This window comes from Peromyscus eremicus, chromosome 13 (genome assembly GCF_949786415.1).
Source record: "Peromyscus eremicus chromosome 13, PerEre_H2_v1, whole genome shotgun sequence".
In the NCBI taxonomy this organism is placed as follows: Eukaryota; Metazoa; Chordata; class Mammalia; order Rodentia; family Cricetidae; genus Peromyscus; species Peromyscus eremicus.
Window position 1 is genome coordinate 7,134,000 of NC_081429.1, and position 15,479 is coordinate 7,149,478.

The 15,479-nt window shown below is 48.3% G+C and overlaps 1 protein-coding gene across 1 annotated transcript in view; it reads right to left on the reverse strand.

The window, feature by feature from the left end:
• Col6a3 (collagen type VI alpha 3 chain) overlaps positions 1–15,479 on the reverse strand; it is an 82,549-nt gene that overhangs the window by 53,650 nt on the left and 13,420 nt on the right. Inside the window, exons 2-4 of the mRNA XM_059277912.1 lie at positions 10,772–10,887; positions 8,601–9,218; positions 2,802–3,404 (exon numbers count right to left, since the gene is read on the reverse strand). Coding sequence (XP_059133895.1) covers positions 2,802–3,404; positions 8,601–9,218; positions 10,772–10,859 — 1,309 coding nt within the window. The 5' untranslated portion in view covers positions 10,860–10,887. The remainder of the gene's footprint in view (positions 1–2,801; positions 3,405–8,600; positions 9,219–10,771; positions 10,888–15,479) is intronic.

Sequence of the window (15,479 nt, forward strand, 5' to 3'; positions counted from 1 at the left end):
CCCCCTCCTGGCAAAGGCTCCATAGTCCTCTTCCCTGCTCCCCTTATGTCACCCAAGCAAACAGGTGTTCTTGGCAAAATAGCACAATCAGGAAGTCTGTGTTCTACAGTGGGGTCCTCACAGCACACATGGGTGACAGCACCAGCATGCCACAATGGAATGCTACCAGGAAACTGGTCTCCCTGTTCTGCAAAAGGACCACCTCATGATCTGCTCTCTGCTCGGTTTCCCTCCACTGGCGTAGGAGGGTCTGATCTCCACTTACATCTGTAATAACTGCTGACTCTCCCTCCCCCAAGCCAGCTGCTGCTCCAGCCTGTCATGTGGACTCTGGGCTCCTCATCCCCAGCACTCCAGCCGGGCTGTCATCCGTCTGTCTGTCAGTTCAGGGAGGCCACACTTCTTGCTGCAAGGACAGCCTGCCTGCTGCTCCCTTTGCCTAGAACACTTTTCTCTCTGCTCTTCCTGTGCTCTGCCCATTTCTGTCTACAACTTTGCAGATGGGTCCACTACGTTCCCTGACCCCATCCTCTCTTAACACAGCCTCATTTGGTGGCCTTATAGCTTGTCACACTCGAGAAATGTAATGCTGTGTGGTCACTAGCTCACATGTTATAGACCCAAAGACTATCTCTCTCTCTTTCTCCACCCTGTATCCCAAGTGCTTGGCATAATTACTGGCATATATCAAATAGTCAAGAATATCTACTGAATACTTAGGAGTTCATCACTGAGACTCACGGTGACGTCTGTGAAGGAGCTAAAATGCCAGTTAACTACAGAAAATCCAATATAAGGGCAGCACACCACCCATTTTAATACGAAGTCAAAGAAAGCCTCTCTTGAAGCAAGAATATCTTCACCTGGTACAACTTCTTTGGTGAGAATTTAAGGAATCAGAGCCCAGAGACATTGTGAGATTGGGCCAGGATCAAAAAAGACCTGAGACCAGAGCCAGATCTCCCCAAAGCAGTCATGGTACTTACTCTGTTTCTAAAACAGAGGAATGGTTTGCTTTCCATGTATGCAGACTCAGAGAAGCTCAGTGGACTGGAAATCTCCCCTTCGTTGTTTCCTTAATCACCAGAGCCACAGCAAGGCAGTCTGATGTGCAGCTGCAGCTCAGACCACAGCAGAGCGGGTCCCAGACCTGGAGTCCCCTTTCTTCAGTGTTTCCTCTCAGAGCATCCAGCTCAGGCTCCTGACCGCCCCCCTCACCGCCCTACACCCTGTCCCCATCAAAACAGAAGGATCAGGAAAGCGAAAGGGGGCACAACAAGCTGCAGTCTGATTGGCCTCTGATCCCGGGGATACTAAGAGCCTTCCCAGGAAAGAGCTCCTTGCATATGGCTAGTTCTGGTGCCAAAGTCAGGTGACAATGTCATGGCCCTGAGCTTTCTGTCACAACTGCGTTATCATCAGAGCTCCATCTGAGGAAGTATGATCAGTTTTCTTCCACTTTTACTCTGGTTAGAATGGCCAATTAGCCAAGTCTAGGGAAGCAGAAGTCAACTCCACATATGAGCCAATAAGGAAGATTTTCATTGAGACTTTAAAGGGTCCTGCTGTTAATTTCATATAATGGCATGTTCACCAAGACATTTAATTTTTAAAACACTGTTATCCCTGTTGCTAAGGAAAACCAGCCAAGAATCCCAGGGATACATTGGGGAAATATAACAACAGTCATTTCACAGGTCCATCCAGGCTCTTTCTTGCAAACATAGCTAGACAGACAAGTGTTTGCACACAGAAAAAAACAAGTGTTTGCACACAGAAAAAATGGGAATCACAGACTGTAGATGCTAGCCAGAGTCTCCCATGAGCCTTGTTCACGTGCTCATTTTCACTGAGCCCACACTCTGTTGAAGAACAACGGGACACAGGGTCTTGTGTTCCAGGACTGACCTGAGGGCATCGCTATGAGAAGGTAACACCAGGAAGGGGCCTGAGGCCTTGTGGATCATGAAGCCTTGGGGAGTGTGTCACCACTTCCTGGATGGTTTCCAGCTGGCCTGTCTGGGGTCATGAAACCAACACCATCTAAAAGTGATGGACTCTCAGACCACCAGCCTTTCTGGTGTCCCCACATGTCCTGTGTTTAAGTGTATATCTTTCCTATGATGCTGATTGGCTTGTATTCTTTAAATGACTCCAGTTGGCTGTGCTGCTGAAGGCCTTCCATTTGAGCATAGATGATAAACCTGCCACTCAACACAGTTCCTCCCAAACTTGGAAGCACAGGTCCAGAATGATCTATGAATACTTCATGCAGTAGGTGCTCAGCTGAGCCTTACCTTCAGAAATGTCCCTCTTGTGTCCACAACACTGAGACAGGAGCAGACACCACTCCCCTTTGCTGCTTTTGGAAAGACACTGTTTATGAGTGTACTTCTAAAACATGGACAATACCTTTACCCTGGAGTAGCTTTCTCAGAACTGTGGTGAATCCCTCAAGCCCTTGTCAAAATGACTGGATAATAGATGTCTATAGATGTCTGATGATGTCTAATAGCTCAAAGTAGCAGGTTTGTCACATTAGCCTAGAGAGCACATTTTTCTTACAACCCACGTTCTAAGAAAGTGTTCCATTCATTCATCCATCTTTAGATTTATCTGAACAATGCAGTGACCGCACACAGCCCACACAGAATTCAGCACATCCCAGAATGACTGACTGGCTGTGAGTACTTACGGGTTCTCCCAAGGTGAATCACTCCAGTGCCCACCTTCCTTTTAAGACAATCATCACACAACACACCCCCATTCCTGTAAAGATGGCAAAAAAAAGGCATACATACCTTGTGTGACAATAGTTGGCGGTTGCAAGACAATGTGCCTTTGGGCCACACCAACAAGGTACGGCAGTAATTGCTCCTGGAGGTCCCCAAAGCTACGGAATTCCGGGACAGTAAACACCAAGCTGTCATCGGTAGCTATGTGCTGAAGCTCTGCCCGGGAGGCGGCCTGGGCTCCAAGGCCAAATGAGAACACACTAGCCTGCTTCAGAGCTACCACCCCATCCCGAATCTCATCACTAGAAGGCCCGGCACTTATGAGGACCAGCACCTGGGGGACCCCTTCCTCCACACGGCTGCCACCTGTCCGGGTGAAGTGATTCTCTACCACAAAGTCAAGGGCCAGGCCTATATTGGCCAACTCCCCCCCAGCAAAGCTGAGCCTTTTCACAGCTTCCAGAACCATAGCCTTGGAGGGGTAAGCATCCAAGGAGAACATGGTTCTGGGCTCATCGCTATACTGGACCACCCCCACTCGGATCTGCTGATTTCCAACCGAGAGTCTCTCAAGGACATTTACAAGGAAGTCTCGAATGACAGCAAAATGGGCACTTCCGGTGTTGTCTGAGCCGTCAATAAGGAAAACAATGTCGGCTGAGTCTTGTGCTTTAAAAGAAAGAAATGCAAAAAAAAAAAAAAAAGTGAAAGCATTAGAACAAGTGACCACATGCATCATCTCGGCTTTCTGACGTGTTTCCTTGGAAACCATTAAGAAACACGAAACACAGACAAACAAAACGCAATGTTGGTGAAGGAGTGTGGAGTCTCTTTTAGTTCTGCATTCTGAGTGGATAAGAGGCAACTATTTACAACCGTAGTTAAAAGAGGGGCATTCATAACAGATTTTCATCCGTGATACCTTCACGGTTAAACTTCATACTCCAAGGGAGATATCAATATTCTGGCTTTTTTCTTCTAAATTTGGAGGGAAATACAATTGTATCTGATTATAAGATACCATACTGCAAGAGAGATGATCAGGTTGTCACAAATCCAAAGGTTATTTCGAATTTATGCTTATTTCTCATCAAAATAAATTTCAATGCAAATGCACAGCTTAGGAAACAAAAGCCCAGGTTTGTGGTCCAGTGACCGATAGTTCCAGAAAGCTTATTTAATTCCTTGAATAACTATCATTCATTTGTTTCTTGAAAATCAAAATGGATGACTCCACACACGTCTGGGACCCAAAACTCAGACACAGTTTTAAAAAAGATCCCTTGGCGTGTGATAGATCCTATGTTCATCTCTCAAGAGCATGGCTGTGTGGAATCCGAACATGGGCCTGGGGTCAGAATATTGGTTGTGCATTGCCTCTATATTCAGTCAAATAATGAAGAACAATGTTAAGCAGAGTGACATGAAACCAGTCATGACGTAATTATCCAACCTCATTTTATGACATCCTAGCAGATTACCTCGCAGGACCCAGGTTGGCTAAGCCAAAATCAGTGCTGCCATCACTGAAGGACATAAAAATGGCTGTCAAAGACCTCTCTTTCCGAGTGACAGGAACTTGAGCCTTCTGGTCTGTTACTGAAAATGGGGATCACACAGAGACTCAGGTAAAAGGGAGCAATGAGTGTGTCTACAATCCAGGGCAGGGAAGTCCAAAGATTTAACTCAAGCACGTAAATCAAACTGTTCCCCAGAAAACGCTTTAATGCTTAAGGGTGTCCTGGGGCCAAGAAGGGCCTCTGCACAAGTATGAATATTTATACTCTGGGGCTCTGGAGCATAATTATTATACTGTAATATAAGAAAAGGCCATCCATTTGGATTTTTGAGTGCCAGTGGGTGTTTTATATTTAAATTTAGTTTTTCTTGTGCCAGAAAATCTGTTTATGTTCTCACTGGGGAAAGGCCCTCAAAGCTCATTTCACAAAACCAGTGAGTTTTTCTCGCAGGCAGTGTTCTCATGAGGGCTGAAGCAGGGGGATGCCAGGCTTCGGTGCGCTCTCCCTTCCCCACGTACTTAACAGTCCTTCACTACACATTCAGGGTTTAATCCTGAGAGAGGTTTATTCCAGGGAGACGTAGAATTTGGAAGGTTGCTACCACTGCCCTCCCCACAAGGTACAAGAGGACAGTTGCTTTGCTACAGTGACCGAGATCTTCGGTGTTATTAACTGTCATACAAAAACAGCAGCAGATGGGACTCTTGGTTTGAACTCAGCTCCAGCACAAGATTCCTGAGGGCTATCGGGAGGATGCAGAGCCAGAGAATGTGAGTTACACAGACCATAAAAATGACTCTCACCATTGCGTGGAGAACATCATAAAACGCCTCCACGTTTCCCAGTCTAAGCCAGTGACCTCAAGAGACACAGAAGGACCTGGCTCTTAGTCATCCTATCTAGATATTTTAAAAGAGAGTTAATTATGATCAAGATGGACACTCAAAAGCCCTTCAGTCACCACAGGGCATGATTCTGTCTTCCTTACCTCCACTATCCCATACTCTTTGGTAGCAATTTCTAGTGGTGTAAATACCACAAAAGAGCTCTCTGGGTGGGAAGGCAAGCTGAACGCCATCGGCAGTAGGTCATAAAATGGTGGATAATTTGTCATCACTGAGTAAAAATCCATGATCATCTTACACACACAATAATGGAACACACAGAGCATGCTTTGTTAGCCGCAAGAGCCGAAGCCTCACAGAGACCCAGGAGCCCCGGGGTCTTGTGTGCAGCAAGGCGCATCAACGGCCAACACCAAATCCAAGAGACATCAGACTGGAAACTGCCTGGCTTTCTGCTTTGTGTCTCATGTGTCACACTCTCTGTGGCACCTTCTATGGAAAGTGTTGGAGATGCCCAAGGAAGAGCCCTAAGCCCTACGTGCCTGAGTGCCCAGGAAACATCACGCTCCTATTTTCTGTGCAAAACACAAACTTTGAAGAAAATGAATGCTGAACTCCTCAGAATCACCTTCAGCTTGGGTTTTAGAACAAAGGTCTCATATCTCAGTTGCATCCATTTTCAAAGGGTGACATGGGGACTTCTTAAAACACAACCGAGACTAGCAAGAAGAGCAGGGTCCATTCAGAATGGCAATCCTTAATGCTTCCCGTGGGTAGGCTCTTACTTTAGAATCAAGAACGGTCTACAGGGAAACAGTCCCTGTAGTAACCTTAGTCAGACCACTGATGTGCCTTTTCTTAAACTTTATTCAGGGCTCACGATTGGGATTCGGGCTACTCGTTTTGTCTTATTTTAGTCTTGCTATGGAACACGCAGTGAGACATAGTGTGAAGGAATTGCTGAGTGCAGTTAATCAGAAAAGGTGACAGACTCACACTCCACCCTGGTGCTGCCAGTGGCTGAGACGTAGAAGACAGAGATGTTCTCTTGGCATAAAAACAAAGGTTTTAGCTGAGCAGAAATAGGCAGTTGGTAGACTCTCTGCTCTAGCAGTGGTCGTTTCGGGTTTTATCTGTACGTAATGGCTGCATCACCATTATTATTATTATGCTTATTAGTTTGCCAAGTTAACTTTGGAAATGTGCCATTCTCTACTAATCACATTTTTAAATGAGTGTATTACTACACCCATATTCCAAAAGGGGTGAGTCAGAGAATCTCAGTGGACACAGACAGCTACCCTGGGTTCCCCCTCATCCTTCCCTCTGAAACAGGAATGTGACCCAGGGTGATCTCTAGAACCCACCTTCATGTCCTATAACCTGGCAGGATGGCACACTGCCAGAGGAGAGGCCCCCTCACTGGAAGCAGGGGACCCCACTAGTATGAATAAATGCGCCAAGCTGTCTCCTCCCTGTCATTTGGTAGACCTTGGTGACCCCAACCCTACCAAGGCTGAGATCATGGAGGACCATGGGGAAGCCATGGGATGAACAGCCTTCTGAAACTCCTTAGGATATATCAGCCCTGATATGTACCCAAGCCTCGCCTGTCCCCAGCAACACGTTTCTTTCTGCTGACACCTACCACCTCCCTCTTTGTCTGCCGCTTTCTGAATCCCTGTGATGAAACCCTGCCTGGTATTATTTTCGTATAGTAGCTTATTGTTCTGATTACAATACCGAAGGGTCTGCCTTCTGTTCTGTCTGTTCCCCACCTGCCTCTTAGAGTGCTGGATTCACACCTCAAATTCACTACTGCCTCTTCATCCCATTCCTTAGCATCTTCATCAGTAGGAGACTGACTTCTCCAGCTGTCTTACCTCCAGCCTCCACCTCGGCCATCCTCTTGGTGGAGGAGAAAAGCTACCCACAAGCCTTGTTTCCTCTCCCACTTCCTCTGGGCTCTACATATCGCCTGAGTCCTGGCTGCATGATCACTCCTTCCCTAGTCAGGAACCAGCCATCATCCATGTGCTTAGCCCCTCTCTGTGGCTTCAGGCACGTGGTGATCGACCTGCATCCACACTGCATACTCAGAGATGTCTAAGGAGACCTTTACGTCTGTGGGATGACCCTGGTGAGCATCAACCTCTCAGCTCTTCAGCCTCCTCATGCCCAGAGGCCCTTTCTTTAGTGATCATATGAATGCATAGGCCACCCTTCCAGCCTCTTGGCAATCCCTCCAGTCCCCCAATCCCAAAAGCTCTCTGGCTATGCACTGTGCTGTCTCCCTGATACATACACACTCAAGTCCTGCCCCCCATCCTGCCCCGCAGGCTTTCATCCTCAGAATCCTCCCCATTCATTCTAGCTTTTCCTTGGCTTCCCCACCTTGCCAGGACTCCATGGGAGGGTGTTGCAGGTGGCAGGGCCCTGGTAGCTTCTGCTCGGCGTTTCCTCTCCTTATAACTCCCTCTTTCAAAACTCCCAATCTGGGAGTTCCTTTGATGCTGAAAGTACCTGAGGAGTCTGAAGAAAGCTAGAGGGCTACCCTGGTAGAGCTGTCCCTTGGCGGGCAAGGTCTGATTTTCAGTGAGCACTGCTCTAAGTCAGCAGTCATTTCCTGAGCACTGTGGGAACCCTCATCACACCTCTGCACCCATTGTTCCCAACAGCTCCAAGCCCAGGCTCCCGTACCTGGTGCCGCCCTCCTCCGCCATCAGCATTCTAGAAATGACCCGTGCCCACTCCACCTGAACTGCTCAGCTTCTCTCCTACCCGCCCCAGACTCCTAGGGATGCAGACCTTTTCTCTTAAGGAGGAGACATGTGTCTCTCGCAGCATGCCTCCCCACTCCCCACCCACCCTCCTTTCCTCTCCACTTGCTGCGTGGGCTTGTGTTCTAGCACAGGGTGCCCTGCCCACGTCCATGTCTGAAGAAGCTAATCGTGGCCACTAGGCAAGATTGCTGCTGAGCAGGACATCTTCCACTCTTGTCACGTCCCTTCCCTCTCAGTCTTTTTGGCACTTATCAGTGGAGGGAGAACCAATGGGCTTGATTGGTTTAAGGACTCTCCAGTCACTGAGTCTGCCCATCTGTATAATGTTAACATATAGTGTGACAATGACCTGCTGTCACATACTCCTATGGTGACCATGAGTAGGGCATTACAATCTGAAGAGTCTCCTGGTTATTGTCACAGGGCGCCAAAGCCGAGGGAGGCTTTCTACTTAAGGAAAGTAAAGTAACTCTGGGGTCCTGTCAGAACGTGGGTTTTAAATGTCGGCTGTCTCAGAAACCTCTTGGTACAGGCAGAGGCTGGGTCTGAAGGAGACTGAAGACACACAGTCACGCCTTTGCTTTTAAGCTTGAGAACATCTCTTCCCTAAGCCCCCAGCGTCTCTTAGGCACTATATTGCTTCCAGCCAGTATTTGCTAAGCTCATAGGCACAGAGCAGCAGGGCAGGGAGCAGCAGCCTGGCCGTGAAGACATTACCTGTGATGTCTTTAAGGCTTCCCGCGTCCCCAGCCCTTTCTGAATTCACGGAGGAGTGTATACAGGACACTAAGTTCCCTACTATACCATGAAGTGAGGTAACGTTCTCTAGGTTGAAGACATGCATACTGAGCGGTTCGCTTGCTATTTCTCTCAAGGATCTCTCATCTGCATCCTCAACTCCAACTGCAAACACGCTAACGTCCGCAGACTTAAGCTCTGCTGAGGGCAGAGCAAAGTCATCCTCTGATTGCCCGTCAGTCAACACTATGATAACCTGAGGGACTCCATCAGCGGCCCGGCTTCCAGAGGCCTCGGTGAGGTGGCTGTGAATTATGTATTCTAATCCTTTTCCAGTTTGATTGCTTCCCTCAACGTAAGACATGTTCAAAATATGAGAAAGGACTTCTTGCTTAGTGTGGTACGTATTTAACAGGAACTCGGTATGTGGGTTTCCGTTGAGCCGGACCAGAGCAAACTGGAAGTCATTGTCGCCCACAGCTAAAGACTCTACAACATCAGACAGAAACTCTTGAACGAGCAGGAAACGGTCCTTCCCAGCACTCCAAGAGGAATCCACTAGAAACACTATGTCAGCAGCTGCACCATCTTTGTCATCTTTAAAAAAAGACAGTGGTTCAGGTTTTTCTACCGATACAATGACCTCCCATCAATGCACCTCTTCCTAAATAAGTTATGCAGATCCTCTGCTACTACCAAGTAGGTCACACCTGGCTTGCAACGAAGGCAGGTAGGAAAACTTACTTACCTGCAGAGCAGAGCCAAGAAAGAGGACACAGCCGCTGCTCTACCCAGCAATAGTCCAAGTCCCATACTGAGAGTTCCATACTGAGTAGCCCCAAGTCATGGGCCAGCAGAATATTCCAGAATAGCAGAAACACCTCCAGGTGCCTTTGAGCTGAGGCATGACTGTTTACGACAATCTGACCCCCTCCCCATGTCCACTTGACCAGACCAAAGGGATCGCATGTCACTGCCAAACAACCATCATTAGGAACTCACTGTTGGGTGTAGAGTAGAAAGTGGCCCCAACAGGGATATAAGGAGCCCACTGGTCTTTTATTAGAACTCACCCCAACCCCCAGGGCTTCCCAAAACTTGCAAGAAATGTAATGTGACAAGTAGTTCTATAAGTGGAGAAAATTATGGCTATTTAGAGGGAGAAGTCTTGTTTTTCTTGGATTTTTGAACATAAAGAAGAGGAGTTTTCTAACCAGTTACTACATATTTCCAGAGCAGAGTAGCCTGCCTATATTCTGAGTAGTGACACCCTTGGTCAAGGATGCTCAGTTTCCCTATATTCTGAGTAGTGACACCCTTGGTCAAGGATGCTCAGTTTCCCCGCATTTATAGGAATCCTGAGACAAAGCCATCGGTGGCCCTGGGAGGAGCCTTCAGAAGCTGTGGTCAGGCTGCCTCTGAGAATCTACTTTCCTCAGTTTCTCTGAGAGGCCCCAAGCCTTGCTGCTCTCCCACTGAGGTAGGCTACCTTCCCTCCATCTAAGGAACCCAGCCTTGTAGACAGCCCTGTCGAAGGCCCAGGAGCCCTGGGCAATGCCAGGGAGACCCCATCAAGGCCCTCTGTTCCAACACTGGAAGCTTATCTTGCTGCCCTAAAATCCTGAAGGCAAATTCTTAGCAGGGGCATTAGGGTTTACTGTTTAAAGTTGTTTATGGAAACATCATTTTTAAAGATACAACTGTTCCATGTATAACTCGTCATTCTGTGTCTAGAGACAGACACAGGTGAGATTGGGTTTTGTTTTGTTTCTTGTTTTAAGAAAATAATTTTTATCACAGTAATTGTCTTCTTCTGGCAAACCAGTGCCAGGGATGTGAGAAAGTCATCCAGATGGTGACCAGGGGGTGGAGACTCTGCTAAGACCCAGTGTGAAGATAATTCTGCTCCCAAGCAACTCAGGATTTGAAACTCGAGTTTTAGCCAAAAAAAAAAGTCACCTTGCCCTGGCCACAGTGTCTGAAAGGCCTGCAAAGTCTGTCCACACCCTGTGACATGCACTGCTCTGACTCTCAACATTCCCAGGCCCATGTCCAGCTCTGGGTGGCTAAGATCTAGAATCAGGCAACCAATGCTAGTTTATTGTTGTTGTTTGTTTGTTTGTTTGTTTGTTAGCAAACGTAAACCTTACCTGCTTGCTGTTGGGCATGAGTCACGGCAATGCCTGAGAGAAGGAGGCTAAAGACGGCCACAAGGGGCAGATGCCGGTGTTTCCTCATTTTGGATGTCTAAGCACCAAGTGTGAACCTAGAAAAAGGACAGGGTGAAAAGAATGATCAGTGTTTTCTCTCATACTGCAAAATTTTCCAAAACCCATTGCTTTTTGTGTCATTTTAGACTTCTGAATAGGCTTCATGTGTGATTCAGTCTTTGAATCAGCAGCAAATGATAAAAAGCAGGCAGGCAGACAGACAGGGAGACACAAACAGACACATCATCATGACATCCAGTTGGCAAAACCCTATTGACAGCAGTGGTCCCTCAAGGTTTATTACCTAAATGTCACAGTTCTCTTATGAGGCACTCTGATTCCCTACACGGACGGAGCCACCAAGTACACTTCTCAGAATGGGTCCCCATGCATGACTGCATACTACACACACACACACACACACACACACACACACGCACGCACGCACGCACGCACATGCACACGCACATGCACATACATGCACAAGCTGGCCTTGTGGTACAGGCCTGTAGCCTCAGCTACTGCAGACTAAAGAAGAAAAATTAGAAGTTTACAAACACTAGAACACTCTGAGCTGCAGGATGAGTTCAAGGCCAACCTAAGCAGTCACTGAGACCCTTTCGTCAAAATGAAAAATGCAAAGAGAGCTGGAGATACAGCTTGGCAATAAAGCATTTATCTATCATGGGTGAAGTCCCTGGTTCAGTCCTCAGCTCTACAAACAAGTTGGGTATCAAGATGGAGAGAATGGCAAGCCAGAGGTGGGTAGATGGAGCTCTTCCCAAGGGGCCACAGACTTAATTACTTTAGTGTGTGTGTGTGTGTGTGTGTGTGTGCCTGAGTGTGCATATGTGCACCTTGTACATGGATCCCCTGGAGATCAGAAGAGAGTGTCAGAGCCCCTGGAACTGGATTTACAGATAGTTGTGAGCTACCATGTGAGTACTAGGAATGGACCCTGAGTCCTCTGCGAGAGCACCCAGTACTCTTAGCTACGGGGTCATCACTCCAGCCCCAGGACCTCAGGGCTTCTCACTTCCTACATGGACATTTTTTTTAAGCTTGAGGACAATTTTATTAGAGTTTAAGGGTAAAACAGCAGAGCAAGCAAGCTGTACATCTCAGCAGACACCGGAAGAAGAGAAGTAAAGACAAGGAAAAGAGAAATCCACAGTTTACAATGGTGATGGACAGGCAGCCGCCTGGATGGGGCTGAGCTTTTGGCCTGGATCGAAAAAGGGATGAAGACAAGTTAAAAGAAAAATGAAAGGTTATCCCTTTCTGAGTTCAAACTGAGAAAAGCAAAAGATCAGAGTCACAGTGCCCTCTCCACCACAGTGCCCTCTCCACCACGGTGCCCTCTCCACCACGGTACCCTCTCCACCACGGTGCCCTCTCCACCGCAGTGCCCTCTCCACCATGGTGCCCTCTCCACCACAGTGCCCTCTCCACCACGGTGCCCTCTCCACCACAGTGCCCTCTCCACCACGGTGCCCTCTCCACCACAGTGCCCTCTCCACCACGGTGCCCTCTCCACCACGGTGCCCTCTCCACCACGGTGCCCTCTCCATCACGGTGCCCTCTCCACCACGGTGCCCTCTCCACCACGGTGCCCTCTCCACCACGGTGCCCTCTCCACCACGGTGCCCTCTCCACCATGGTGCTCTCTCTACCACATTGTTCTCTCCACCACGGTGCCCTCTCCACCACAGTGCCCTCTCCACCATGGTGCTCTCTCCACCACGGTGCCCTCTCCACCACGGTGCCCTCTCCACCACGGTGCCCTCTCCACCGCAGTGCCCTCTCCACCACGGTGCCCTCTCCACCACAGTGCCCTCTACCACAGTGCCCTCTCCACCATGGTGCCCTCTCCACCATGGTGCCCTCTCCACCACGGTGCTCTCTCCACCACGGTGCCCTCTCCACCATGGTGCCCTCTCCACCACAGTGCCCTCTCCACCACGGTGCCCTCTCTACCACAGTGCCCTCTCCACCACAGTACCCTCTCCACCATGGTGCCCTCCCTACCACGATGCCCTCTCCACCACGGTGCCCTCTCTACCACGATGCCCTCTCCACCACGGTACCCTCTCTACCACAGTGCCCTCTCTACCTCAGTGCCCTCTCCACCATGGTGCCCTCTCCACCATGGTGCCCTCTCTACCACGATGCCCTCTCCACCACAGTGCCCTCTCCACCACGGTGCCCTCTCCACCATGGTGCCCTCCCTACCACGATGCCCTCTCCACCACAGTGCCCTCTCCACCACGGTGCCCTCTCTACCACGATGCTCTACCACATTTCTCTCTCTACCACAGTGCTCTCTCTCTCTGCCGCAAGCCTCTGCACCAAGAAGAGAGGCTTCTGGGAAAGGAACATGTAACCCTCATTAAAAAAAAACCCTCATCTCTTGCTGGCCGTTCGCTAATACCATGTGGAAAATATAGTTCTATTTTCTTAGTGAACCTTCAGAGTACTCTCACCACAATCTGGAACATTCTATTTTCACTCCAATTGCTAAGTAACGAGTTAAGTGGGCACCCTCTTCTGGAAAGTGGTATCCGCTAACCCTGTAAGCAAGACTCTCTTGCTCTAATGACTGCATACATCAGCCACTGTTAGGAAGTACATGACTAACCCTTCTTCCAAACTGAGGCAGGCAGCAACATGAAGAGAGCATGCTCCTGAGAAAGCAGACTGATGGAAGAGGCTCAGGAGTGAAGGGTTCGTGTGCACAGTGGGTTATGGGTGGAGGGATGCCAAGGGATGCTTACCTTCTCGACAGGAATAGGCTCTGCCCAGCCAAAGGCAGCGAGGCCTGTTTCCAACTCTGCCTTGTCCTCCCTTGCTAGCCAGCACTTTCCCTTCTGTGTGCCAACCTTCAATCTCATCATCATGGAACAAACCCAAAGGAATTCAATTTGCATGGCAATGAAGCCGGAGCTGAGGGCAGGGTGCTCATTACCTGGTTTCCCATCATGCACCAGCTGGCGGCTGCAAATGTGACTTCCAGGCAGACAAGTTCAGGTTCAGAACGTTCAATAGCCCATGCCATCAGGCCTGCCAACACCCTCTCTCCCCGCTCAGGCTTCACACAAGCCTCCTCATCCTCTTGCCTTCAATAATGAATCAGCTGGGGGCTGGAGTCTTCCTCCAGACTCCTGTACAGAGCTGTCTGGGTGTTTCTGTCCAGGCTGGGGTCCCCTTACCTCTCTCCTCTTCCCCATGAGCTGAGGCACTGATTCCTGTCATTAAGGACCCATGGCCTTTGGTGGTGGGACTCAGCATCTCCCAGTGAGCAAGTGGGAAGACTAGAAGGCCCAGGTGAGCAAGGGTACTTCATAGAGGCCCAGGGAAGGGACCAGAGCCAAACATGTCAGTATTAGTTCATATTCTCACTTATTTTTCTTCTGTACTGAGTTTGAGAACATGTTGTCTGATACTGGGAATCATCCAGAATAGTCTGTGGTTAAAGGGGAAAGTCTATCTGGTTTAAGAAACTGAAAATCATTTAATCTAGGGATATTGGGCTTACTTCATAGTTTAGGTTTCACTATTAGGGTTTTTAAATGTCAAAAGAGGCTCTTTCTGTGAATAAAACTCTAGCTGAAGCCGTCTTTCATCAGTGTGGACAATAATTCAGGACCTCCCTCCCATCTCCTATCTCTCTGATTTTTAAGTGCGTAACAGATTTTCGAATATGGGGTTTTTTTAATCGTATTATATTAAAAGTCCAAATACTTGTAAATTGCTTCTATATCCTCTGTGTTGGGTATGGTTTGAGTCTGCCTATGGGGGACAAGGAGAATGGAGAACAAGATGAGTGTGTGGTGTGGTTTGTACAATAGCCTTCACCATTGTGTGGTTAGGACAAGACTCCATATGGTGATATTTTGTTTGTACTCTAACAAATAAAGCTTTCCTGGAGATCAGAGGGCAGAGCTAGCCACTAGTTAACCATAGAGGCCAGGCAGTGGTGGCACACGCCTTTAATCCCAGCACTTGGGAGAAGGAAACAAGAAGTGATATGGCTGGGCGGAGAAATGAAGTGATAAGGTGGGCGGAGATAGGAGCTCAGCCCCTTTCAGGCTGAGGAGTTGGGGAGGTAAGAAGTGGCTGTGGCTTGTTCCTTTGTCTCTCAGATCTTTCAGCATTTACCCTCTATCTGACTCCAGGTTTGTATTATTAAGACCAATTAGAATTCTGCTACACTCCATGAAGCCTGCAAAGTGTGAGGGCAGAAGCATACCAGAAGTTGGATAACCTGGAATAATCAGCTGTTTCCAGAAATACACAACCTATCAAGATTGTATAAAAAAACTATGAAAGAAAGAAAGACAGAGAAAGAGAGAAAGAAAGAAAGAAAGAAAGAAAGAAAGAAAGAAAGAAAGAAAGAAAGAAAGGAAGGAAGGGAGGGAGGGAGGAAGGAAGAAAGGAAAAGAGAGAGAGAAAGAAAGAGAGAGAGAAAGAACAAACAACCTCTGAGCTGACATAGCTACTATGGAATTTGAGTCAGCCGCCAAGCCCTCTTGAAAATAAGGCTCAGGAATGGGTGGCTGCAGTGGGAAATCCCATCAACCATTGAAAGAATTAACCCAAGTTCTGCCCAAACCCTCCTCAAAACACCGAGGAAAAGGCAACACTTCCA